Here is a 27932-nt window from a genome sequence, read left to right as displayed (position 1 = left end):
AGCAGAGGCAAGGAGAAGATAGTTTTCCCCCCCTCCCCAAGACTTCAGAACTTCTGAGGTTATGTAATCTATCATTTAAATCAGATGACTGCAGGATAGCTAAAATGACATTTTTTAAAAAGGGCTCCAGAGGTGCTCCTGCCACTTTCAAGCCGCTAAACTCAATTTCAGTACAAAGCAAATAGGTTGAAATGATAGTAAGGAACAGAATTATCCGACACATAGATGAACATGATTTGTTGGCAGAAGAGTCAGTGTGGTGTTTGTTGAGTCATGATTTCCCTTTACAATCTGTTAATCACCACAAAGAATGTAATAAACATGGACATGGATGATCTAGCACAATGGTTCTCAATCTTCCAAGCCTACTGTACCCCATTCAGTCAGATTTGTCTTATTTACTCCCAAATTTCACCTCATTTAAAAACTACTTGCTTACCAAATCAGACATAAAAATACATTTCATAGCACACTATTACTGAAAAATTGTTGACTTTCTCATTTTGTCTGTATGAAATTTTAGTTTGTACTGACTTTGTTAGTGCTTTTTATGTAGCCTGTTGTAAAACTAGGCAAGTATCTAGATTAGGTGATACACCACCTGGAAAACCTCATGTTTCTGGGGTATATGTACTTGGGGTTGAGAACCACTGATCTAGTGGATACAGTGTAGTGGGACATTCAGAAAGCCTTTGAGATGGTCCCTGACCAAAAGTTCTTTAGCCAAGTAAGCAATCATGGGATAAGAAGGGTGTGCTCATGGATCAGTAAACGACAGCAAACAAAGGGTAGGAGTAAATGGTCAATTTTCATAATGGAGAGTAGTGACCACTCACCCTACCCACCCCCAACTACTGGGCCCTGTGGAATTCAACATACTCACCAATGAGCTGGAAAACATTGAGGTGACAAAATTACTCAAGACCAAAGCAGCCTGAAAAAATACAAAGGGATCTCACAAAACAGTGATTATGCAACAACGTGGCTGGTGAAATTCAACGTTAAGTAATGCACATTGGAAAATATAATCCCAACTATACATACAGAATAATGGGATCTAATGCCCTTATAGAAAGCAAGAAAGCTCTGCCAGTGTTAAGCTCAGGTGCTGTTTGTTTGACTAGCTGATACAGTATACTAAAGACAAGATGCATAGATTTGTAAACAGCCTCAAGCCTCTTTCCTCAGCTGGGCTCACACCTGACCTTACAAGCTTGGTGTTAAGTACTCATTATTAATTGACTTTTGAGACGCTGCCTTTAGGAACTGAGGTCTAGGACTAAAAACAAATTTAAAAGAAATCTGCAAGCTTTAAAAGTAGCCCTGTCATTTCAATACAAGTTGGTAATGCAAAAAAAATCATCATCATCCCTGGAAGAAGTTTAAACTTTTTTTACACTGACATCTTTATTATTATTCAATGAACAGAAATAAATTCACCATTAACATAGTTAGTGTCCTTTAAATTTTATCAAACTTCATAAAACATACAAAAATATTTCTCTGAATGCATAGATCTGCTCAGTTACCAGCACTATATTTTTACAGTTAATATAGTTCTTTAGCAAAGGTTGTGTTGCATATCAAGTTAATGGTTAGTTGTCATGAATTAGAGAAAATAAAGCTTATTAAAATAGAATCACTTCTATTAGTTGCTGGACAATTCTGTTACATTCTTTATGTAAACATGACAATGTCCTACACGCATTAAACCATAGGATGGGCAAAACTAGCTGTGAATACTCTTAATTTTGATCTCCATAACTACTGTTTTTTCCAAACATTCACTTTGAAATAACCCTGACACTACAGTGGCAAGTATGTAGGCCAAATCCCCACCACAGGGAGTATCAGGTTGGACTAAGTACTGATGGGGCCTTCAGTTGAGTAGGAGTTGAATCAGGCCTCATGAGCTAGTCCAGCCACTGTATGGACAGAACAGGGGAGAGTACTGTCAGACTGAATTAGAAGGCAGAAGGATTAGACCGCAGATGCATATCACTGGAGGCTTTCATTGGTGGAGTGTTAGAATAGGGAAAGGACCTAGAATGCAGTAATGTATTTTGAGCCAGTTAAGCAAAATCTCAGTGATCAAAAGGAAAGTGCTAGTAACTTTAACTCATCTTTATGTTTTGGATTTTATCTATGTTGCATTTGCCACATTCTATTATTGTCTAGTCAAATTCAGAAATGTATAAATATAAACTAATATGTGCCATCAGTTGTATGGCGTGTGACAACACGTTAGTCAAAAAGAGCATTAGTTACTGCAAGGAGAAGCTATCCCCTATGCAGTGTTACACTAAATCATTTCCAATATTATACGCTGCAATCCACATAAAAAAATCCCTATGGTTTATCACATTCTTCTTAGTAGTGCAAGAAGAAGCTATTTAAATGCAGCTGCTCTAATATAGCTTAATAAAGAAACAGAGTTGGAGATGGAATCAATATTAGATCTCTTATAAATTAGGTTACATTTTTAATTGAAAGTCACTCTGGTAGGAGATGTTTATTTAAGTCTAAGAAAGGCCAGCTTTCCTACTCAATCTGGAATTGCCATTTCTAGTTTTTCTGCACATCCACCTAGCCTTCATCAGAGTCAGGGTAGCCAAGTGTTTTCAGAATTGCTAGAGATTAGTACTCCCAGCAACAAAAGTAAACCCAGTCTCCTTGGGAAAAAAAACAACTTGAAAATATAGTATTTGATCGCAGATGTGATATATGTTTTAAATTTACACTGCCCAGGCTAAGTCTATAGACTTGCTCTGAAAAATTAAGAGCTTAAGTAACTTAGATTCAAGTTTTTAACATAGTGCTATAAAGCGTCCAGCAACATTAAGCTATTGGATTACTCAATTGGCTGAAGCTTTTGACACGCTTTAAGTGACACCAGCTCATGCAATGTAATGCAACAGTTGTGGGACGAATGTGTCATACAGAATCAGTTTAAAAACAGCTCCAGGTGCATATGTTAATTGCTTCTGATGGTGCCTCTATTTCCATTCACATGTTCCCTTAATTGGGTTTGGCTAAGCAAGAGCAGACTCTCTCCTCTGGAGTTGATACTTAACAACAAATATTTTCTAGTATTGTGCTCCTACTGCACAGGCCGCTGAATTTAACCCAGCTTCCCTGAACTGTGAGTATCAATGAGACTAGTTCCTAGAAGAGATTTTTTTAAAAAGCAGTAAAGCACTATTTGAATCATAGGGTGTAATTAATGCTTGCCAAGTGGACAAGTATATAGGTTTTTAAAAGAAATTGATACCCACAAAAATATTTAAATATACAGTCAAACATGGCAGTTTCCTTTTAAACACAACCACATATGTAACTTTCATTTGCTTTGACGATCTAATACATTTGTTCAACAGTGCAGCTAAGGTTTACTTTTAAAAAAATCAATATTTTAAGAACAAAATATTAAAAGTTATCCCATTTTGTTCAGTTGGGTCACATATTAGTTTGGGGAAGAGAAATAAAGGTATTTACTAAACATCAATGGCAATTTGACATCTGGGAACCTGAAAGCAAGCTGTCCCTGTGTGGTTGTTACAATGGGTGAGTTCTGTGGACCATTTTGAGCAGGTTTCAGAGTAGCAGCCATGTTAGTCTGTATTCGCAAAAAGAAAAGGAGGACTTGTGGCACCTTAGAGACTAACCAATTTATTTGAGCCTAAGCTTTCGTGAGCTACAGCCCACTTCATCGGATGCATCACGAAAGCTTAGGCTCAAATAAATTGGTTAGTCTCTAAGGTGCCACAAGTCCTCCTTTTCATTTTGAGCAGTAATATCACTGCTCTAAAAGACATCATGGCATGCTACTTCACACTTAGGGCAGTTGTAAGAGACTCAGTGAGCCGGGTACTGTGTACAGTAATCAGATGGCTAAACTCCACTCCCAAACATGGATTTGAGACTCTTCATAGATTGAGGAAGGAGAAAGCAATAGAAAACCAAATTCTTGAAGACTCTCTCTCTCTCTAATACAAACCCTTACATCTTCATCAGTTCACTTAAAAGTTTTGGTGACAGCAGAGACTGCACCCAGAGGAGTCTGAGAAATAAGGGCAGTATTTACATTTTCAGGGGGCAACAAGCCATAGAAGCCCAAATTTATAATTTATGCAAAAAAGATACAGCTATCTAACTGTGCCTGATGGATTTTTCCAGAAGTCTTTACTTTTCATGCCAACAGTTGACCAGCTGTCTTCTTATGCCAGATACAACCAATAAACTTTATTGACTTGTATCTGAAGCATGTCAGCTTAATAGACAAATGAGGTACCCTTCATCTGAATACAATATTAAGTTAAAAAAAAGCAAAGGGGATAGTAAATATCAAAGATATACTATTATTAGTTAAAATATTAACCCTAACAATAACTTAAGGTTTCACACACAATTAATGCACTGCTTCAGAAGACAGCAGCATATAATTCTCACATCCTAGAAAGTTCAGTAAGTCAGCTTTGATGCTTTACTATTGTAGCAAGACCTCTCCGTCAGTGTTGATGCAGCATTTCTAAAAGGAGAGTTGTCACTTTTCATTAGAACCAGCTCCAGTTCTTGAAAATCTTGAAGTCTTGCAACATCTTTGTCCTTAAATGGATGAAAACAAAAAAAGCAAATGTCTACAAATGTATTTACCATTAATGTGTATAAACAAGGTCAAGCCTGTGAAAGCAAGCATTAACCAATTGCCAGGTACAACATGGGTGGGCAAACTACGGCCCGTGGGCCGGATCCGGCCCCTCAGGGCTTTTGGGGGGGGGGGGGAGCTCTGCCAGGAACAGGTTACCACGGCCAATGGGAGCTTTGGGGGAGGTACCCTCAGACGAGGGAAACATGCAGAGCCCTCTGCGCGCCCCCTCACCCCACCAAGGGGCCACGCAGGTGCCAGCCGCTTCCCGGAATGGTACAGCGTGGAGCCAGGGCAGGCAGGCAGGGAGCCTTCCCTGGCCCTGGTGCATGCCGCTGCCCCCTGAAGCCACTCTAGGTAAGCAGTACCAGGCTGGAGCCTGAACCCCTCCTGCACCCCAACCCCCTGCCCTGAGCCCCCTCCTGCACTCCACACCCCTCCTGCACCCTAACCCCCTTCCCTGAGCCCCCTCATACACTCCACACCCCTCCTCTGCCCCAACCCCTTGCCCCTTCCTGCACACTGCACCCCAACCCCCTGCCCCGGCCCTGCAAGCAATTTCCCCACCCAGATGTGGCCCTCAGGCCAAAAAGTTTGCCCACCCCGAGGTACAAGTACTATTTTTTCTAGTTAACAGATGTGTCATTATTTGTTTTGCTCCATGATGGAATCTCTCAATACCGTTAAGATGACTTTTCCATTCTTCAAGTACCCACTGTTTGTACTTACTGAATTAAGCAGTAAAAGGATCTGACCGGAACATTGCTAAGGTCAGTGCATGTGTCAGATTAACTGAAAGTCATGCAGACAAGGCCAGTTGATTTCAGACACAGCCCCACGAGAGCTGTGTTGTCTGAACACAAAGGAATGTTTACATTGCTGATGGGGTACCCTTATACATGATTTGCAACAAAAGCCGAGGTAGGGTATTCTCCCCACTCTCCCCTCCCCCCCTCCCCACGCACACAAAGATACTTCCATTTCCACATACTAATGACAAGCTTAAGAGAGAAACCTGCACATTGTGCTTTCTGTCTTATGTTTCAAATACCTGGCAACTATAGGTGCCTGTGATTTCTCCTGCTTTGAGAGTTTATTGTCCACTTTGATAAAAAGAAATACTTTTTTACTAGATCATGATGAAACTGCATTATTTCCCTCCTATGAAATATTTCTTTGGGCCTGAATACTTAAAAAAAAATTATGTGGTCGTCAGTTCGTGAACAGAGTGCAGTTCTTTGGAGTCTAAAGTCAGTAGCTGATCTTTGTACTCCAAAGTCCAAGGTAACAGAGAAATAAAATGAATAATATCCGATTAGCAATTAAATATGGAAGTTCCTCTTACCTTTCTTACCAGCGTATTTGGTAACTTCCTAATCTTCTCCACTTGCTCTTGATTAACACCCAGTTCACAGCAACTGACTTTGAGTAGATCCTGATAGGTCAGTTCTTGTCTGTCTAATTCAATCTCAATGAAGTCATTTTCCCTAAGGTTCTGAATTCTTACCTTAAGCACCAGTTCTAGTAAAAATAAAAAAATAATAATTATGGTGTGGGAAGAGGTCTGATATAATCTTGACTGAAACTGAGGGAGAATTTACATTTTATTATTTGAATTCAGATTTTGTTGGCATAACACCAGAGTCACTCTTACAAGGATTTAAACCTGAGATACCCATAGAAAGTCCAGTAACACATATCCACAATGAAGGAAACAACCCAAAACTGCAGAGGAAACCTTAAAATGATATGGGCTTATTTAAAAGAAAATTATACAATATTCTAAAGCCTCTATCAGAATGGATTCCTCTTTCTTCTCCCCTGTGAATTTAGTGCTCATGATAGCACAGATACTACTGTATACTCCTAGGGGAATTCTGCACCACTGCGCGTGCACTGAATTCATGTCCCCCCAAGATTTCTTTGCTTTCCAGCAGAAAAATGACTTTCTGACAGGGAAGCTGCAAGAGCAGTCACACACCACTCCCTAGCAGAGCAGGTACATAGTTTCAAGCAGCCGGCAGAGAGGTAAATCACCGCAGGGCTGGGAACACCCCAGCCAGTGGCTCCTACCCTGAGCCCGGGATCAGCTGCTAGTCGTGGCTGAGCTGGAGGCAGGAAAGGACAGGACTTCCAGTTCCCGTGCAAGAAGTGTCTCGGGCTGTGTAGGAACCACCCCCAGAAACCTCCCCCAGCTCAGCATCCTCCTGCCCTCATCGCGCCTCAACTGTGGGGGAAAGGGTCACTGTATGGGGAGCTGCTCCCCCATCCACCGAACTCCCATGCATCTGGACTTCCCATACCCAGACACCCCTGCCAAGCCTCACCGGGTATATCCAGTACTCCCCTAGCCCTCCATACCCGAACCCTACCACACTGAACCTTAACCCCTGCATCTGGAGCCCTCCTGCACCCAGACCTCCTGCCAGCCAGTAGCCTGTGCTCCCCACTGCCATGCTGAAGCCTCTGTATTTATTTATTGACAAATAAAACTTGCAGAATTTTAAAATGTCCACAGAATTTTTAATTTTTTGGTGAGAATGCCCTCAGGACTAACTACTGTAATGGGGGCCAGATATGTACCATGGTCTCTGGAAGCCTTCCACACAGATCAGATACAGCAGAGACAAGTGTGGTGCAAACTTATTAACACTCAACTCTAAGCTGGAGGGAACACCTCAGGAGGCAAGAAAGTAGTTGAGAATTGATAGTCTAGTCAGTCTTTGCCCTTTCATCAAGGGGAAAAATAGTGCTAGTTTTGTGATATGGACACCTGTCCATCAGCCAGACAAAGTAATGTTGCAAAGCCCACAAAGATTAAACTGAAGGATTAACAGAAAAATTTTCAGAGGTTCCAATCTCAAACTGTTTCTCACACCCGTGTGACTGCATGGAACCTCACTGACATCTGGGGCTTGCAGCATGGAGTTGCCTGCAGGCTCAGGGGCTCAAGCTGGATCTGACTCAGCAACTCAAGTGAAGAAAATCTGCATCTCTCTTTATCTGAGCCCTCTTAGCTACCAGAAATGCTCAATCAGTTTGCACATGCTCTATGAGATGGCAATGTTAGGAGTTTGTGGTATATTTGTGTCCACAGTGAGCAGCGGGGCCTGATAAAGAGGTGGTGGTGGGAGACAGGACAAAATGACTGGTTTGGAATACAATTTCTATTTTGGGGGTTCTAACAATTCAGTTATGGCTGAAATGGGAATTAAAACAGATTTTTCTGATTAAACACAAACAGCAGCACAGCTTCATAATAATGTTACAATGATATATCAGATCTTCCACTTGTGAGAGCAAACAGGATGCATGTAATTATCCACATTCTGGTCAGTTACACTAGAGTAAATTGGGAATAACTCCACTGACTTTAAGAAAGGTTTTCTGGATTCACACCAGTGTAACAGAGCAGACCCAGTATGACTAATGAAGGGTTTGGTTTCAACAGCAATGAAAATCATTTGAAAACAGTATTAGGAGATGTAAAGGAACCTCAGAAAAAGAAGCTAAGTTTGTTACTAAGGGTTTTGTCTACACACAAAATAATCTGGAATAAAGCAGGGTGTGAATTTGAAGTGGATTAACTCTTATTCCAGCTATTCCAGAATAACTCCCTCTATAGACAAGCCCTAAATTACAAGTTGTATTGGTTTACAAGAGAGTTATTACACCTTGTATCATATTTGGCAAAGTTTGTGATTTTTATATTGTTTGGGTTTTAGACTGGAATCTCTCCAGAAGTGGAAAAGCAGATGTAATTGTCTGTAACACATTTATAGTACTGTATAAATAATACAACAATTATTCTAGTTAGCAGAATGGGGAGAGCATTTGAAATAGAGCGGGACTAGATCGCTCTCTCTGCCACCATACAGTCCCTTTGACATTTCCCGCAACATTTCTACCTCTCCTCCTAGAGGATGGAAAGAGAGATCAAGAGCAACATGAAACACACCCTCACTTCAGTTCTCAACTAGAGATGCAAACATGGATCAGCAATGTGGTAGCAAGATGCACAATCTTGGAAAATTACACTTTGTTACCTTGCATATTATATGGAAAAGTTCCGGTGAAGAAAAGTGGCTGAAATGTTGGTGCAGCCCCAGTAGGAGAGCCATTCTGTTGCTGAGATGCAGGCTGTTTAGATGCTACTGGAGAAAAGAGGCCTCTATTATGAGACATAGATGGCTGACAAATGGGGCCATTCTGGACTCTAGGTTTTGGATATTCTGGCACCATGATGGGTGCTGATGGGGTGGGCTGGCCTTCCTTAGAGTGTACCACAGGAAAACAATCTTCGCTGTGTGACGACATGGATGTGCATATGCTTTCGACCTGAGTTGCTGATGAGCAAGGACTAGTTTCACACAGAGAAACAAAAGAGACGGAAGTGCTTTCATTCTGGGATGCTGTTGAGATGGCTGGAATGCTGTTGCTTTCTTTAGTGTAAACATAAGGGAAGGGTGGATTGGCCAAATAGTTCGCAACAATTGGCAAGTTTAAGTCTTCCACTTCTTGAAATTCATTTTCCTCCACTTCAGGGTGGGGAAGAGAGAGAGAGAAAAACTTGTTATTTAAATATTATCATCTTCCCCAATTTAAATTTAAAATTAGAGTTTTCCTACTGTGTCTCACAAAGTTATATCATCTTGCAAAAATCACAAGAATTGCACCAATGTAGCTTGAGCCTATGGGCACTTGGAAACATGGCAAAATGTTGGCAGTGTGAAATGAAAGAAAAGAATAAAAATCAAGAGGGAAGAAATTTTTATACAAACTCTGAGTGGGAAGCCAAAAAAAGCCAAAGAAAAATAATTAAACCATCAAAAGCAGATACAAGCGATGCCTTTAAATACAGCAATGCCTGTTCACCATCTCTGAAAGGATCAGATTGAGAAGTAGTTTCTTCGCTAAATCTTAGTTTTGATATGATTTTTTTTAAAGACATTATTTAAAATAATTGGTTTTCATAGATGCCAGCAAAGGAAGTGGAACATTTTTCTCAGTTAGCAGGTGTTCAACATAGGGTCCAATCCTGCAGTCCTCACATTCGCTGAACTATTGCAACAAATTTGGCTTGAATAAGAACTGCAGGCGTAGGCCCATTAACAATAAGAATGCCAAGGCAGCCCAAACAAGATGCTCTCAGTTTTCCTGGGGATGCACAACTAAATTTCTTTAGGAGGGTGAAAGTGACACATATCCTATACCTGGTAAATGAGGCCCAGGTTTTATAGGTATTTAGATACCTAACTTCCTTTGAAATCAATGGGAGCTAGACACCTAAATTCCTTTAAAAAGCTGGGCATGAATTATTAGTGACCAGACAAATGTATCAGGCAGGAATTATGTGGGAGCTCATTTCCCTTGGACAAGTCAGCCTAAACTTTCAAAAGTCAGAACCCAAGTCATGTTGTCCTGCTGTGCGTGTGTGTAATAGATACAGATTTTTGCCCAGACAAAGGAAAAACCAGTTTTCAAAGATTATACCAATCACACAAATGACTGTGAAAATAGTAATGGCAGCCTGTACTTAGCTGCACATGCATTTACACAGCAATCATGCAGCTATTACACACTCTGTGGATTGTCAGTTACCAGCCTGAATTTAAAAGAGGCCTATTCCCCATAGAAATATTATTAACATATACACGCATGCCCACTGAAAGTTACAAAAGGTGAAATTTCTATGGTACAGAAACACTGGACTCAATCAGACATATCTGCACTATTTCTAAGAGTGTCACATATCTAATTTTGGGCTTGCTTCTCTGCATGTGTGTGGCATAAGCTTTTTAAATATACCAACGTGTTTTGTCGTGTGTATGGAGAAGGTTAAGTTTTACTGCCAGGAAGTCATAACACAGCTATGACATTCTGGGAAGCCATCACTCCTAAAACGTAGCAGTTGCTTCTGTATACAATGGCCTTGTAAGACTTTTGGTTCAGCTTGACCAGGTCTATTTGTGCTTATAAGAAAAGCCTTTGGCTTGAGGCTTGATTCAACTCCATTTAAGTCAATGGAAACACTTCAATGAGAGTTGGAAAAGCAGTTTCATTCTGAGATCTGTAACTAAAAGAGGTCTCAAAGGGCTTATTTACACAGGGAAATTTACTGATAAAGTTATACCGGTATAATTATATTGCTATAGTGCACACACTCTTTATTCCCGAATAGGAGTACCTTTTTCCAGTTTAGCTTATGTCGCTTTCACTACAGTGGTATAATTATTGTAGTAAAGACAATATAGACAAGCCTTAAGAAAGCACTTTCCTAGCAAGAGGAGTTTTTGAACTGCAGTTGGCAATCATCAGTTTATAGTATCATACTAAAAAAAGTAAAATAGGTTTATCTACTAGTGAAATAATAACTACACTAAACAAATTTGAAAATCATATGAGGAAATACATCAGCAGTCACCTTTAAACCTGAATGTGTCATGCAAATCAAACGGCATACACCCTCTTACTCTCTGTCTCCTCTCTATAGCAAGGTCCATATCGACCTGCTCTGTCTCAGGCTTTGCTTGACATAAAATATTCTTCCACTTATATTTATACTGATTTCTGAGGGAGCATGACTGAGGCCAAAGTAACTTGCCCAGAGTGAATCAGTATCAGAACCAGGAGTAAAATTCGGGAGTCCTGATTCCAACAATTTCTTACAACATATTAGAATACATTTATAAATATCTGCAAGGCACTAGGTACATGCACATGGAAGATCAAAAGACGTTAACATATTTACCTACATGGGGTATAATCTTTTAAACTCATATACATAGATAAGGGATTACCAATTATAGAAAGGCACACTCCATCTAAAAAAAATTTTTAAAACAGGTAACTGAATTGGAAGAGCAAAACTTTTTGGAAAGTGAGTAAAAAAGTAAACTCATAAAATTCACTCCCACAAAATTCATCTAACACAAGTTTCATCTTGGCACAAAACATGTTCACAGCAAAGATATAAACCCTAGAAAAACCTGCAATCCTTCCTTGCATGAATTATGCCACTGAAGTCAATGAAACTACTTGTATGAATAAGCATTACTGGTGTGACTTAAGGACAAGACTGGACCCTCTCTTTATAATAGAAATGCTGTCAGTCTATTGAACTAAGGAAAAACCACTAAATACTAAGACCAACTATTTTAGAATAAATGTCAAAATATGTAAATTGTACCTCCCATAATCTTCCTGATTTCTTTCTTTGACGTTAACTGGGCTGCCAGTTCTCCTTTAGCTGTGAGAATCCCCTTATCAGCACCAGCATCAATCAGGCAAGAGACCACTTCAGCATGGTTCCGTTTGCATGCCCAGTGCAAACAAGTCCTGTGTGTAAAGAAAATATATTGGTGACTTTGTAGTTCCAATGAACTATACCCCGACCACAAAATCCAGAGTTCTAAACCATTATGTGCCAACAATAATAATAATCCATTTGCCTCAGGTTGCATGTAGAATAAGGGTGACTTGGGAGACACCAGAATCGCTTCCACGTTCAAACTGAACATGATTCAGTTGTAAATTCCTTGGGGCAGGGACTTCCTTTACCTCGATCAGCCAGTGTGCACTGAGTACATTGTCAGTGCTAAACAAACAAAAATAACACTGCTTCATGCTATTAATAAAATAGTGTTGGCAGTCCCTGATTTGAGCAATGTTAACTGTTATATAATATAGTGCAATAAAAATTAAAGCAGACAATAGACTTAGTAGACCCCTGTAAAGACTTGGACTAAAAATTCAAAAACGAGGGCCTAAAGTTAGACCTCCTAAGTCCGCATTTAGTCATATAAACGAGCAGTCCAATTTTATATATTCATAGATCTTTAGGACCATAAGGGCCTATAGATCTCCAAGTCTGACCTTCACAGGCCACTCAATTTCAACCAGGTACTGAGTCCAAAATGTGTTTGATTAAAGCAAATCTTCCAGAAAGGCATCCATACTTGAAGACATCAATAGATGGAGAATCTACCACTGCCTTTGGTAGTTTGTTTCAGTAATAAAGCACCTGCACTGTTAAAAATTTGTACTTCAGCTCCCAACTATTGAGTCTTCTTATGCCATTCTCCACTAAAAACTGTCCGTTTTTTTCAGTACTACAGTGCATCAAGCCACTCTCGATAAAGTCAATGGGAGATGCAGGGTGCTCAACACTTTTGAAAAATCCAGCTACTGACTTAAGACACCTAAGTAAGAACTCTGGAACCCCCATTTTAGGGTTATATTTTTGAAAATTTTGACCCAGGGCTTTATCATGGTTCAGTAACATGAGATAACTCAGTTTGGTCCCATCTACACAGATAAATCCAAGCCCTGATACTACAAATCAGAGTGCTACCACGTTAACGCAATCACACTGAATAAAGCGTGGTGCCAACCTTACAGGCTACATGCATTCATACTTTTGTTCATAATAATGCTTAGCCTTATATAGCATTTCTCATGGCTTGGTCTCAAAGCACTTTACAAAGGAGATCAATATAATTATCCCATTTTACAGATGGGGAAACCAAGGCACAGAGCGCCGACCTTAGGTTCCCAAGATCACCCAGCAGGCCAGTGGCCGAGCTAGGAACTGAATCCAAGTCTCCTTTGTTCCAGTCCAGTGCGCTATCCACAGGCCCCGCTTGCCTCCCTTACACAGAGCTGAGCCTTTCATCCCGAGAATGCCAAGGCACCGTACAAACGTTAACACAAGTCATGCAGCCACTTCTCGGGCGGGAAAGCAGGGCGGGTCAGAGAGACTTAGAAAAAGGGCACCAGCGCAAACCCCTCCGCTGATACCAACAGGGATGGGGGCCGGCTAGCCGGCCATCCACACACCCACCCCTCGGGCTGCCAGTCCCTGCTCTCACACAGCCCTGCCTCAGGCAGCACTACCCAGCCCCAGCCCTCCCAGCAGAGACCCGCACACAGCTCCTTGGCAGGGGGTGACCGACTGAGCTGTCCCAGCCAGTGAGGGGAGGGGCACAGGTGGTTATAGCAGCCAGGGGAGGGAAGGGGTGCAGGAGATTATAACAGCCGGGGGGGGGGGGAAGGGGTGCAGGAGGTTATAGCAGCCGGGGGAGGGACCTGCAGGTGGTTATAACAGGCGGGGGGAGGGGGTGCAGGTGGTTATAGCAGCCAGGGGAGGGAAGGGGTGCAGGAGATTATAACAGCCGGGGGGGGGGAAGGGGTGCAGGTGGTTATAGCAGCCGGGGGGGGACCTGCAGGTGGTTATAACAGGCGGGGGGAGGGGGTGCAGGTGGTTATAACAGCCGAGGGGGGGCCGCAGGAGGTTATAGCAGCCGGGGGGGGGAGGGGCGCGGGTGGTTATAGCAGCCGGGGGGGTGCAGGAGATTATAACAGCCGGGGGGGGGGCCGCAGGAGGTTATAGCAGCCGGGGGGGGGGAGGGGCGCGGGTGGTTATAGCAGCCGGGGGGGTGCAGGAGGTTATAACAGCCGATGGGGGGGCCCGCAGGAGGTTATAACAGCCGGGGGGGGGGGAGGGCGCAGAAGGTCATGGCAGCCGGGCGGGGGGGGCACTTACCAGCCGTTGATCTCATTTGGGGAGTTGACGTCCGCCCCGCTCCGCAGCAGGCGCCGCACCTCCTCCAGGTCCCCCAGAGCGGCCGCTTCCCGCAGCCTCTCCTGCAGCTCCCGCTCCTCCAGGGGGCCGCTCATCGCTCTCCCGCTGGGGACCAGGGCCCCCCGGCCTGGCCTGGCCGCCTCCGCCCGGGCCCAGGGCCCTTCCCGCCCCCGGGAGCGGACTGCCCGTCCGGAGCTCGCCTCGCAGGGGCCCTATTCCCAGTGACACCCCGCGCCTCGCCCTTTCGTTCCTAGCCCGTCACAGGGCCTTGGGCCGCCAGGGCTGCCTTGGGCCTGGCTGTGGGGAGGGACACGGTGATCGCCAGCCGCCCCCACTCCCGGGCTGGTGCGGAGGCTCAGTCAGCCCTGGGGAGGGCATCGTGATCAGTCGGCAGTTTGCAGCTCCCACCCTTTGTCTGGGTTGCCAACCCCAAGCAAGCGTTCAGAAGCCGGCTCCCCAGCCCCCAAAACAAAATCAGGAGCTGGGCTTAAAATCATGAGATTTAAATAATAATAATCATAGAGTACCAGGGTTGGAAGGGACCTCAGGAGGTCATCCAGTCCAACCCTCTGCTCAAAGCGGGATCAATCCCCCATTTTTGCCACAGATCCTAAATGGCCCCCTCAAGGATTTGAACTCACAATCCTGGGTTTAGCAGAATAATGCTCAAACCATGGAGCTATCTCTCCCTCAAGTTAATTAATAATAATAAAGCTTTAGGCTTTTTTTATTCACCTTCTGATTATCTCAATGTCAAGTGACTTTTCCAAGGCCACACAACAAGTCAGTCCAGAAACAGAACCCTGGTCACCTACACCTGTACTCCTTGCAGTGAACTTCATTGCCATATGTATCTGTTAAGTCTTGCTCACAGGCTTGTGCATTACAATTTGACTTTCACATTGGCCCAGTGATTCAATTCCACAGTTCCAACACTTTGTCAGACCCTTTCAGACAGCTGAGTGGATGGCCCTCAATGTTTCTGACATCATTTGATACTACATGTACACAAAATGAAGTTTAAAATTTAAGGCAATAGTGGCAATAAATGTTAATTCCTAACATCAAATACTTTCTGGGGTGCTCTGAAAACACAAGAAATCTGAACATATACGGGCCTGGAAAATCCATAAAGATGAGGGCAGAATTACTGCTCCATCCAAAAGGAAAAAAGGACAGAAGGTCCTATTCTAAAAGGTCTCCCTCTGTGTTACTCCCATTGACATCAAGGGGGATTCTGTGTGCGGAAGGCTTGCATGAGTGGGCCCCGAATAATCAACAGCTTTATTAGTAAAAATATATTGTGACACTAGGGGTCGCAGTAGAACAACAATAAGAGTTTCAGAACCCAGTTTTGCACTTGTGTACTGTAATACTCTTGTCATATGCCTTTAATGCAAAAAACAAACAAAACCCAACAGCCTCAGCATTTTCACAGAGCAGATTTCAAAGCACTTCTCAGTAAAGAGCGTATTATGCAACGTTTTAAAAATGGGTGAAATTGAGGCACAGAGCAGTTCCCTGGCTGCCCAAGTTCAGAATTCTTTTTCATTCTACTCAAGGTTTTATACCACACCCCTCACATCATTCGTGGTATCTGAGCACTTCAGGTCAGCGGGTCACTCAGAAAGACAGTTTCCCAGCTGGGACTAAAGCCTAGACTCTCAATGGTATTTAGGTGCCTAACTCCAAATGATTTCAATTGGTGTTAGGTGCCTATAATAGTCCTTTGAGAATCTGGTTCTTATGCCCAAATTACTATGTCTATACTTAAATGCTACGCGGGTTCACCACCCCATAATTACACAGTGTTCTTTAGAGTGGTGAGACTGGTTCTCTCATGAAAGTCTATGTAAGAGAGGATTAGCTGAGGGTTTATTTGCCTCCAGCCTGCCACCGCTAGCCTTCCCTCTTTTCCCCATGTACTCTGGATTTTCTGACTTATCTAATACCCCTAAACACTGGAACTAACAAAATATATGCCAGAAAAACCAGACCAAATCACATGCTCCCCCAGCTCCCCTACCCCTATATTACATTCATTTTTAGCCCAAGCCTGTCAAGTGCTGAGCTCATCCACGATCTGGTTCTCCACTGGTTTCTGCAGGGTGAATGTAAAATTCTACCATTGCTGGGAGTGGAGAGGTCTGGTCTGAGAGCATTTGGCACAGGAATAAATGGTAATACAACGTAGCAGAGAATCAGGCTCTGTGTAAAGTTCTGTACACCCTGCACTCCCCTGGAAACTTTTGGGACTTGAGGGTATGTAACACACTTGCACGGTGTGCCTTGTGTCCCACTCCAATGGCTAGTCTGCACAAATGATAGAAGCCTACTGCAGTTACACGCTAATGGTGATATTCCTTTGGTTCAAGTGGTAGAGATCTGTGCTATGAATCATAAGGTTCTGGTTCCAAGTCCCGACAACACATGCAAGTGGCGCAGCAGAAAAAGACCAACAACTGCAGCCTCCAGCTCGGCTCCTCTTGGCACCTGTGCACAACCTAAACAGGAGTTGCAGCAGCTGGCCCAGCACCTGAGTCCCTGGGTTCTCTGCAGCATCCAGAGCTGGAGAGAGAGAACCCCTAGAAAGCATGGGGGTGGGGGGAAGGGACTTGCCCCCAGAGGTTCAAGTCAAGCTTGGAGACATCTGAGGTCTGGTCCATATTTTTTAAATATAATGTTGGCAACTCCATTAATAAAACAGAATACAGCTCTTCTATATAACCTTGGGAGCAACATTCAGGCCCTGATCCTGCAAACACTTAACGACGTGCTTAACTTTATGCATGTGAGTAGTTGCATTGACATCAGTAGGACTACTCACTTACTTAAACAGACGGGTAAGTATTTGCAGGATCAGGGCCTTAGTTTTTGCCTTTTCTGGTCTGAGATCAAGGCTCCTGTGATTTGTTGTTCGATTGTTTATTACTTTCACATCTTCTGTGAACTACTTAATGTAACTCAAACTATGTATCAATTGTTTTAAAAATGAAGCAGCCTCACTGAATCATTTTCTGTTCCTTGTATAAGCCTTTTTGGAAAACCATGACCTATTGTTTTGAAAATAGCATTTGAAGTCTTTTCCCTTCCCCCTTTTCACATCTCAATTCTAATTCCCCAACACCCTTAATCAAATCCTCAGTAGTTTAGAATTGTTGTTAAATGTCTTTCTGAAGATTATAATTGTTTTATTTCTGATTACACAGGGAACGTATATATCGCTGTATAATCGCATTTGAAACATATAATCCCCCCAACCCACCCAAAATGATGTTTATAACAATTTGAACATGCCCCAGGCTTGGTTAAGGCGATTAGAAATATGATTTAGGTAAAGCCAGGGACCTTAAAATTTATACTTTTAAAAAACATTTTTAAAGCTCTTATGGCTTTAAGGCTGGGGGGATGAAGGGTCTGGTGGGGAGAAGAGGGGAGGAGCTAAAAATCAATGCCCAGATTAAAACATGCATTTAACCTGATTGGTGCTGACAAGTTTGAGTGTTTGAAGAAACTTGAGTGTTTGAATAAAGAGGGGTCAGAGGAAGATGGGGTACTTCCCTGTCCCCATCACTCCTGTGGTTTTCCCAGAAAGCTCTCTGCAGGAAAATCTAAACTCTGTTGGGGAGTTCGGTTAAAACTCTAATGAGTGACAGAGACAGAGTCAATGTAAGCAGCAAAGATTTACATATGTGCTTAACTTTGCAGCCTAAATATGGATGTTACTGCCTATCTTTAGGCAGCAAAGTTTGAAAATTGTCGCTATATCCTCGTTGCACCCCATTTTGCCCATTCCTAAAACCAGTAAAAAGGAGGCATGTTTCGGTTGTACCCTCTTCCCACTGTTTCTGGGTCACTTTTCTTAGATCATTAGCTCAGCGGGACTGGAGCTGTGTCTATCTTTGTGTTTTGTACAGCACCTCATGCAATGGGCCTTTGATCCTGATTGGCACCTGTGGCTGCTACCTTAATGTAAGTATTAAACAATCATAATAATACCTCCCTGGGGTGTTGTGAAGCTTAATTAATGAAGGTGTGAGTGTGGCCATCTTGTGGACCATGAAGGAATGTAACACGAAGTTGGCTACAAAGAAAGTGGAGTCAGTCAGTTTAGGGACTCTCTGAGTAAAATATTTAATTCATTTTCATCTATGATGTCATTTATGTGATTGTTAAATAAAAGCACTTCACTGAAACCAAAGATTCCCTTCTTGTATCTAAAGTTCCCCAATTGGAATGCACTATGGCAGTGCTACGTGGTATCACCCAATAGTATGATTGACAAACCACTGATCTTCAAAACAGGTCACTGTCAGTCTGAAACTTTTCAAGTTTTGTGTTTATCCGGTGGGGGGCCAAAAGTCTTCTAACGAGTTATGTTGGCTCGATTTAGTCACCTCTGCTGTTTGCTTCATCTCCATCTCAAGTGAAAGTGCAAATACATGAGGCTTAGGTGCCACTTCAGTTCCACTTATGCCTGGTTTAAACAGTGCCAGTTCTCTACACAAGGGTGGATTTCACTTGGATTTTCACAAGTGCCTGGTATTGACCTGCCTCTTCTCCTACTCAAGATAATGAGAGTTCTGCCATGGCACCAATGAGAGCAGGGTTAGGCCCGTGATGAGTGCTTTTAAAATTCCCACTCTAAAACTTTTGGGGATGTCCATCCTGTCTCACTCCATCCCATTAACTTAGTGTGGTAAACCCACCATACCTGCTGCCATGCTATTTTCCACTAAAAGCTGCTCCTGCCTGCTTGTTCTCAGAGGAACTTTGACTTGAGGTAACGTTTCTAACATGAGGTGCAGATGCTGGTCATTCACCACATATTTTTTTGGATATTCTTTTTTAATCCACGCATGCAAACCAATCCAAGAAAATAAATCCTGCTGTGACCTCTAGCTGCTCCAATCTGGTCTAAAACAAACCCGTAAATCCCCGAGTTTTGCCTTGGTAGTGACACAGTGTTTATCAATTAGACCATAAACACAAGCTGAGATATGGAGGCTCTAAGTTGGCATTGATTAATGGCCTCCACGTTCCACTATGCTATGGTTCTCTGACTCCTTTCAACCTAAATAACAATACAGTATAATGACAGGTTTCAGAGTAGTAGCTGTTTTAGTCTGTATTTGCAAAAAGAAAAGGAGTACTTGTGGCACCTTAGAGGCTAACAAATTTATTTGAGCATAAGCTTTCGTGAGCTACAGCTCACTTCATCAGATGCATTCATTGGAAAATACAGTGGGAGATTTATATACACAGAGAACATGAAACAATGGGTATTACCATACATACTGTAAGGAGAATGATCAGGTACGGTGAAGCTATTACCAGCAGGAGAGTGGGGGGCGGGGAGAAACACCTTTTGTAGTGATAATCAAGGTGGGCCATTTCCAGCATTTGACAAGAACATGTGAGGAACAGTGGGGGGCAGGAATAGTTTTACTTTGTGTAATGACACATCCACTCCCAAGCCTAAGTTAATTGTATCCAGTTTGCAAATTAATTCCAATTCAGCAGTCTCTCGTTGGAATCTGTTTTTGAAGTTTTTTTGTTGACGAATTGCCACTTTTAGGTCTTATTATGCTCAGATAAATTTGTTAGTCTCTAAGGTGCCATAAGTACTCCTTTTCTTTTTGCGGATACAGTATAAGTTGCTATTGCTTAGAGAAACTTTGAATAGAGATGGTCAAAAACCTGTTTTAGGGAAGGGAGCGGGAAATCAAAATTTCAAAGTTGTTTTCCTTCCAAAGTGTTCTAAATAAACAAAGTTGTTTGTTCTATATTTTTTTCCAATATTCTTTTCCAAAGTTTTGTGTGGTTGAATTGTGACATCATATGTGACTCAGCCAATCAACATTCAGTTGATCTTAATTCATTTGTATACAGAACTCTGGCTAAAATGTGAGAGCTGTTCGAGATTTTTTTACACTTTAAAACTGTCTTATTTCACAGCTATGATGTCACAGCCACTGCATGTAACCAGATACTCTTGTGATGAGCACAACATAAGAACCTGTATAGAATAGATTTCTGATTACATCAGACTCATGAAACTGACACATCTTGTGATGGGACATGTAGTTGAAGCCAGGTCCTACACTCCTTCCAGAGGTATAATTCCCATTGACTTTAAGGGGAATTTTGCTTATGTAAGGACTGCAGTGTTGGGAAAAAGAAAAGGAGTACTTGTGGCACCTTAGAGACTAACCAATTTATTTGAGCATGAGCTTTCGTGAGCTACAGCTCACTTCATCGGATGCATACCGTGGAAACTGCAGCAGACTTTATATATACACAGAGAATATGAAACATCACCATCACCAACAGGTTGTTGGGAAGAACATCACCACACAAGTGACTACTATGAATATATGTGTATATCATTCAACCATATTCTCAGTTGGCCTTGTGATTTTATTATGGTCTTATCTACATCAGTGCTCAATGTGCACACTTTGAAATGTTTGTACTAAGTGCGGCGGAATGAGTCACTGAGCACTGCTGTTCCTTGGGGCGTGCACAGAAAATTTCTGAACCACCAAGGCAGGGAATTTGGAACCCAAGGGTAGTGGTACATCAGCTCAGACGCTCATGTTAAGAAGTCCAAAAACTTTGGATAACAACTGAAAATTGTTCAGTGGATTAATGTCTAAAACTGGGTTGGCTCAGACTCATAGCAAGTCTCAACTGCAATATATGGATCCCAACCCCTCTCAGAGTTATTATTAATTATTTATTTGTATTTCAGTAGCACCTAGGAGCCCCAGTTATGGACCAGTATCTCCTTATGCTAGGTGCTGTATGCACACAGAATAAAAAGATGGACCATGAGTTCATGGGGGGAGGGGTTGGCAGAGACCCATCGCTAGTTCTGACATTATTTTGTCCCTCCCTCCCCCCCAGACTGCCTTCCCTCATTGGACTCTCTCAAGCCATATATGACAGCCATCACGGCAACAAATGACTAAGGGCTAAATCCATCCCTGCCTTTTGATGTTGTGGATGGCCAAGACTATAACAGGGTTAAAAAAAGAACTAGGTAAGTTCATGGAGGATAGATCCATCCATGGCTATTAGCCAGGATGGGCAGGGATGGTGTCCCTAGCCTCTGTTTGCCAGAAGCTGGGAATGGGTGACAGGGATCACTTGATGATTACTTGTTCCATTCATACCCTCTGGGGCAACTGGCACTGGCCACTGTCAGAAGACAGGACTCTGGGCTAGATGAACCTTTGATCTGACCCAATATGGCTGTTCTTATGATTATACCGGGAGTTGTAGCTGCTTATAACAAGGACAGGGCCTCAATTCAGCAATGCATTTCAGCACATGCATAAAGTTAAGCAACTGCTTAAGTACTTTGCTGAGGTGAGGCCTAAATTTGATTCAACTAGTTTATTTTCTTTACATGAAACTGACCCCCTATGCAGAAGGTCAGGGTGAGATTCATGCACCACGTAAGCCTTATTTGTCTGCATAGAGCAAAGAGCACTTCACCTTTTCAGGCAAGTGTGCAAAACTATCACAAATGTGAATCACAGTGTTTTAAATTTATGGACTATACCTCTGTGTCTGATATTCCTCTTCATGTTCCTGATACATGGCCAATGAAATCAATAGGAGTCTTTCCATTGACTAGACTGGGCTTTGGATCAGACCCTATACCATTCAATACAGTAATCAGCAGAGCTGTAACTAAAGGGTAGCTTGTACTCTCCTTGGTGATTGACAGCATTACCTTCCTGCGGGTGCAGTCCCTGTGTCCTATTTCAAAGTTGTTTTTGCTGTCACCCTGGCTTGAGTCCATAACGTTAGCTAAATCTTTCAATATGTGTGATACATCAAAGCAGTTGTGTGTGCGGGGAGGCAGAGGGGTAGAAATAATCCAATGCCATGAGGAGGGAAACAAACTGTTTAGAACAATATGATTGGCGTTCCTAGAATAGGATTAGACAGAGTAGCGCCTCTGCCTGCCTGTCACTTGCAAATTCTTGCTAATACTTTAGGAGCTTATCGGAGGTCAGCACCAAACACCCAAACAGACTAATCTGTATTATAGACATATAATCAAAGTCACAAGGTTTTACATAATATATATTGGTGACACAAGACGTGTTTGTTCGAGTAGTTTTGTCATGAAGATTAGAGACCATGAAAGCTTCTACTGTGCATTAACTTGGTTTTATGTGCCACCCCATTGGTACAGCAGAAATTCCTCAAAAAAATCAGGAAGGAACTGGGAACTTAGAAACCAAATGTACATTCTGAGCATATGTCTACACTGCAATTGAACACAGGCAGCTGGCCCATGTCAGCTGGCTTGGGCTAAGGGGCTGTTTAATTATGGTGTAGACATTCAGGCTGGAGCTGGAGCCCGGACTCTAGGACACCCCCTCCCATCCCCCACCCATCTTGTGGGGGTCCGGAGCCTGCTCCAGCCCAAGCATCTACACTGTAGTGTAATTAAACAGTCCTGTAGCCAAAGCCAGTACGCACGGGCTGGCCACCAGCATTTAATTTCAGTGTAGATGTACCCTTAGATGCTACCGCCATTAGGTTCCCAGAGCTTGAGGAATATTGGTTAAGTTAAAAAACATAATGGGGAAGGGAGGGTTGTGACTGTAATGCTAACCATTGTAAAGGTGCTGGGAACTTTGGAATGCAAATACTTTCTGTGTAACTACCCATTGGTAACCAAAATCAGTTCAAATCTCTCAATAAAATATATATATATATATATATATATATATATATATATATTTAAGAAATGCAAAGCAATGGATATGGATATTATGAAAAACAATTTTTGGGATGAAGGTGAGAGACGGTTTATATTTTTGCTTCCACTGCCTGAATTTCTGGAACAGCAACAAGAAGGAATATAAAATACTAAATCCAGTCATTGTATGTTTACAATTTATGTGATAGTGTAGCATCCCCATTATAGAGAGGAGGAAACTGCAGCACAGAGACTAAGGGGCTTGCCCAAAGTCACAGACTGAGTCAGTGGCAGAGACAGGAAGGGAACCCAGGAGTCCTCCCACCAAGCTGGGCACTATAACTAATACTACTACTAATAAAATTACTATCCATATCACCACACCGTCCAAGAGCCATAGCACAGGACCCCCGTGTGCTGGGCACTCTGCAAATGCAGAACAAATTGATGTAGTCTGACACTGATTTTGACCCATTAGCTACTTTTGTTCTCTCTCCCATCTGCATCCCTTCTCTTAATAGTGGTTTACAAGGATCGTGATTTTTGGGGGGCATAGATTGTCATTTTTCAGTATTTTTATAATATATCATTTAAAAAAAAACTATTTGGTGAGTAAAATCTGTGAAATTTCCATAAATAAAATGTGGTTGGTTTTTTTTAGAAAAAAATAACCAAACTTTTGTTTTCTCTGTGTGTTTGTATTTGATAGAGATAGAAGTAGTTTGAATTCACGATTTACAATGGAAGAAAGAATGATTACAGCCTAAATTATGTGAGACACAGAAAGCAAATACATGATGGTATCATATAGGGTTTTATTGACAGGAGTTTAGGATGTGTGACAAAGGCAGGAATGATTTATGTAGGGCATCTGAGTTGTTTATACCACACCACAGCATCAGGTATTCTATATGCAATCCATAGGATTCAGAAAAGTAGAGATTTTAACACAGTGTGAGCCTGATTCTCATTTTACATCAAGACCACTCTGCTAGTGTAACAGGACACTTTTAAGGCCCTCTCTATATCACCAGAGCACTGTAAGGAGGCCTTTGTATAAATGAGAGTCAAGCTGTATGGATAGGAGTACTTGTGGCACCTTAGAGACTAACCAATTTATTTGAGCATGAGCTTTCGTGAGCTACAGCTCACTTCGTTGGATGCATACTGTGGAAAATACAGAAGATGTTTGTTTTTATACACACAAATCATGAAAAAATGGGTGTTTATCACTACAAAAGGTTTTCTCTCCCCCCACCCCACTCTCCTGATGGTAATAGCTTATGTAAAGTGATCACTCTCCTTACAATGTGTATGATAATCAAGGTGGGCCATTTCCAGCACAAATCCAGGTTTTCTCCTAACACCCCCCCCGCCCCCCCCCCCCATGTGTGATTATCATACACATTGTAAGGAGAGTGATCACTTTAGATAAGTTATTACCAACAGGAGAGTGGGTTTGTTTGAGTGCCACAAGTCCTCCTTTTCTTTTTGCGAATACAGACTAACACAGCTGCTACTCTGAAAGCTGTATGGATGGGGTTTTCAGGAGGGCTCAGCAGTAGCCTAATGCCCCCGTTCAAGTCAATGGGAGTCTTATCATTTGACATGAATGGGGGCAAAATTAGGCCAATACAGAGTACTTTAGGCCAATACAGAGCAAAACTCACTCTCTGATTATACTATTTTTGTACCTGTCCACTCACAAAGACTTGCTGCTCTGATCATTAAAATACAGGGCTACCACTTGGATAGATTATTAATACCATCAGCCCACTGTACAGACCTTGGAGGCAGAGAAAAATTATAACTAATAAAGTGTAAGACCCTTTCAAACATTATTGAAAATAGCTTCTCCATACACTATGACCATCATGATGTCAAGGTCTGATTTCTTGGACCTTTCCAGGGTAGAAGAAAGTGCTGAAAGCAACAGATCATTCAAAACTGCAATGATACTTTCTGAAAATTGACTAGACATGCTAGAAATAATAAGCGATTAAAATAAAAGATTAGTTTAATTATCGTAAAATTGAAAACAGCAACTTTGTTAAGGGCCCTTAAATGCTAGACTGCTGATAAATATCTTATAACCAGAGCATTTAGGATTATCTCACTAATGTAGTGGTCAATCAAAATAGATCAAACTTGACTGGTAGGCAATACGTGTAAAACCCCCAGGCCACCTTCAGATCTGGTGTCAATGGAGAAACACCAGATCTGAATTTGGTCCTCTTTGTGTATTATTGCTCTCCAGGTCTTCCAGAGCCTGAACAGATTTGCTAACTGTTTCTGACAGCCTTCATCTGGGTTTGTGTTATGCTGAGAATGTGAAGTCTTGGTGTCTGATGGCGAAAAGGTATGCAGGGTTCTTGCAAACTGAAACAAAATAGCTTACAGGATGAAGACACCTCTTGGAAAGGCTAGGAGTATGTTCAACTTACCAGTTATGGGGATCATTAGTCCCAGAGTACATACTGTGAGCATGATCAGAAGCAGAGAGCTGAGTGTGTTTGTTGTGCAACTGATACAGAAATACTAACAAGGAGGAAAGCCTAAGGGAATGTAATAACTCTTTAGTGAAAAAGATTTTGATCACATTTATATTTAAATCTGAGAGGATGGAACGTAGTCTAAAAGGATCCCATGACATTTGCAGAAATTGATTGAAATATTTCCTTTTGATGCAAACTAGTTATTGTTTAAGGCTTGGATTGGGGTATCTAACTCCCTTAGGCTGCTTTGAAAACCCCAGCCTAGCTATATAAAAATATGTGCTCACTGTTCATATTTTGGTACTAAGCCCAATCACTCAGAATGATGCATGTGATATGCCCAAGCTGCAAAGTTTGAATCCAAATCTGGTTCCCAACTTTTCCAAAATTCAGGGGAGTTTGGGTCCAGTGGTTTGGTACAAGCCAGTCTCTAGTTCCCATTGGAGCTGAGGTTGCAGTGAAACACAAAACCAGGCAAAAATCTGCCGGTGTTGTCTTTCATTACAAACATACAACTCAGACCACATTCATTAAGAGGTTCAGAAACCTTTCAAGGGAACAAGAGGGCCCAGTCTGGAGTGAATCTGGGATGATTTATAGTAATTGTATCTAAATTATATGAAATTCCCAGTTACAAAGCAAAATGAGGTGAAACTGTTGGGTTTTAATTAGAAAAGGAAGGAAAGGTGAGAGTTTTAAAGATGGAGAGATTAAAGAATAGATACTTGCATTAGATAATATCATATCACAAATAACCAGCCTGGCAATTGTATTTGCAACTCATAAGCTCTGAAAAAGGAAAGTAGTGTGTCAAGTGCTTAGAAGCAGGAGTCTTTCTAAAGCTGCCATTATGTGACACTGAACAAGTCACTTAACATGTCAGTTTCCCTCACTGTGAGTACCTGTAAATAGACAGAAGTGCTCAGATCCATAAGGGCCATTTGAGTATCCAGACTGATCTGCAAAATGGGCTTAATAATAGTCACGGCTCTGCTTCAGACTAAATTAATGCATATCTGCAGAGTGCCCTGATTTGCTTGGATGAAAGATGCTATAAAAGTGCATGGCACTGTTCTAATGCTACAGATCATATTGCAATAAAAACCACATTAAAATAACCAAAGGACATTTACATTAAAAAAATCATTAAAATAACATTATGCGTTTTGGCTTAAGTTCACTAAAGCACTACAGCTCATATTCAAACCCCAGATCATTGCTCAAACCAAGGTAGCATCCTTAACATTATCTACAGTAGCTGATCCCCTGCTGTGTTTTGGTACAGAAGGGCTGATATTTAACCTTGAATTCCCATACGTTGCTGTGTTTCAGGCTTTGTCTACACCACGCAACTTTTAGCAACACGGCTGTGCCGCTATAGCCGTGCTGTTAAAAGCCATGCAGTGTAGCTGCTGTTTGTCGGCAGGAGAGAGCTCTTCTGCTGACAAAAAACTTCCACCCCCCACAAGCAGCAGCAGCTTTGTCGGCCGGAGAGCACTCCTGCCAACAAAGCACTGTTCACACTAGCGCTTTTCATTGATAAAACGTTTGTCGTTCGGGGTGTGTGTGTGTGTTTTTAACACCCCTGAATGACAAAAGTTTTGCCGACGAAGTTCCAGTGTAGACAAAGTCTTAGACAGACCTCAACATTCTTTTCATTTACCTTGGTACAGTACGTAAATAACTATTGTGAGTGTCTAGCACAATGGGGCCCTGTCTCAATTACGGATCATTGGCACTACTATAGAACAAGTAATGTGTATTATTATTATGTTTGTTGTTGATAGTCTAAGAGTATCTGGAATTATATTGTGGTAATTGCTGTGTAATGATATATAGGGTGAAACAGTGAGAGGGGCCTAGAAAATTTTCTTTCATGTTTTTTCTTTATTTTGCCTGTACAGCTGAATGACAAATTCACAACTGATGATTTCTTAGGCAAATTCAGTCTCTTTTTCTGTCCACAGAACATTCACAAACTGGTAGTGTTTTCCTCTGATTTAATTATGAATACAATTTTAATTTTACTATCATTTCAAAAATACTTTCCTTTATGGGTTTATTGGGGTCATTTGAAATTTGTACTGTATTGCTTAGTTGTGATTGGTCACATTAGGCACATAGTATTGTCTCTGTTTCCTGATTGGGCAAGTGAGCAAGTGCTTCCAGAGGAAATATCTATATGTGCTGGTGTCAGATTGCTGTCCTGAATACTTGCACATAAAACCTTGACATTTGGCATTTCTGCCAGTAAAATTAATTCGGAGAAACACAGATGGGGCAAGGTCAAAACTGAAACAAATTCATGGGAAGGTACAAACCAAGCATTTGTTGAACATATTTTCCATGATTTGCTCAGCATTAATTTTCTCTTAATCAAATAATAATACTTAGCACTTATAGCTAATCAAATATAATACTTAGCACTTACCCAAGCAAAGTAAACCCCTTTACTCCTCAAAGGCAGCATAGTCTAATGGCTAG

General features: G+C 41.8%; 1 protein-coding gene across 2 annotated transcripts in view; it reads right to left on the bottom strand.

The window, feature by feature from the left end:
• The window catches only part of LOC125621320 (ankyrin repeat domain-containing protein 40), a 20576-nt gene extending 6013 nt beyond the window's left edge, over positions 1-14563 (bottom strand). Inside the window, exons 1-6 of one of the 2 annotated variants that reach the window (XR_012664903.1) lie at positions 14190-14563; positions 11835-11983; positions 8692-9183; positions 5991-6166; positions 4407-4605; positions 1-934 (exon numbers count right to left, since the gene is read on the bottom strand). The exon at positions 1-934 is cut by the window's left edge and continues 2344 nt beyond it. Coding sequence is in view for 1 of the 2 variants with exons in the window: in XM_048818094.2 (XP_048674051.2) it covers positions 4462-4605; positions 5991-6166; positions 8692-9183; positions 11835-11983; positions 14190-14323 (1095 nt within the window). In the remaining variant the exon portion in view is untranslated. Of the gene's footprint in view, positions 935-1377; positions 4606-5990; positions 6167-8691; positions 9184-11834; positions 11984-14189 lie in introns of those variants that run through there. The other variant, XM_048818094.2, reaches the window with a different exon arrangement.
• Positions 14564-27932: the final 13369 nt, after the last annotated feature.

This window comes from Caretta caretta, chromosome 14, assembly GCF_965140235.1.
Source record: "Caretta caretta isolate rCarCar2 chromosome 14, rCarCar1.hap1, whole genome shotgun sequence".
Classification (NCBI taxonomy): domain Eukaryota; kingdom Metazoa; phylum Chordata; order Testudines; family Cheloniidae; genus Caretta; species Caretta caretta.
Note: the sequence above shows the minus strand (reverse complement) of the source record. Positions and strands in the feature narration are given on the sequence as shown.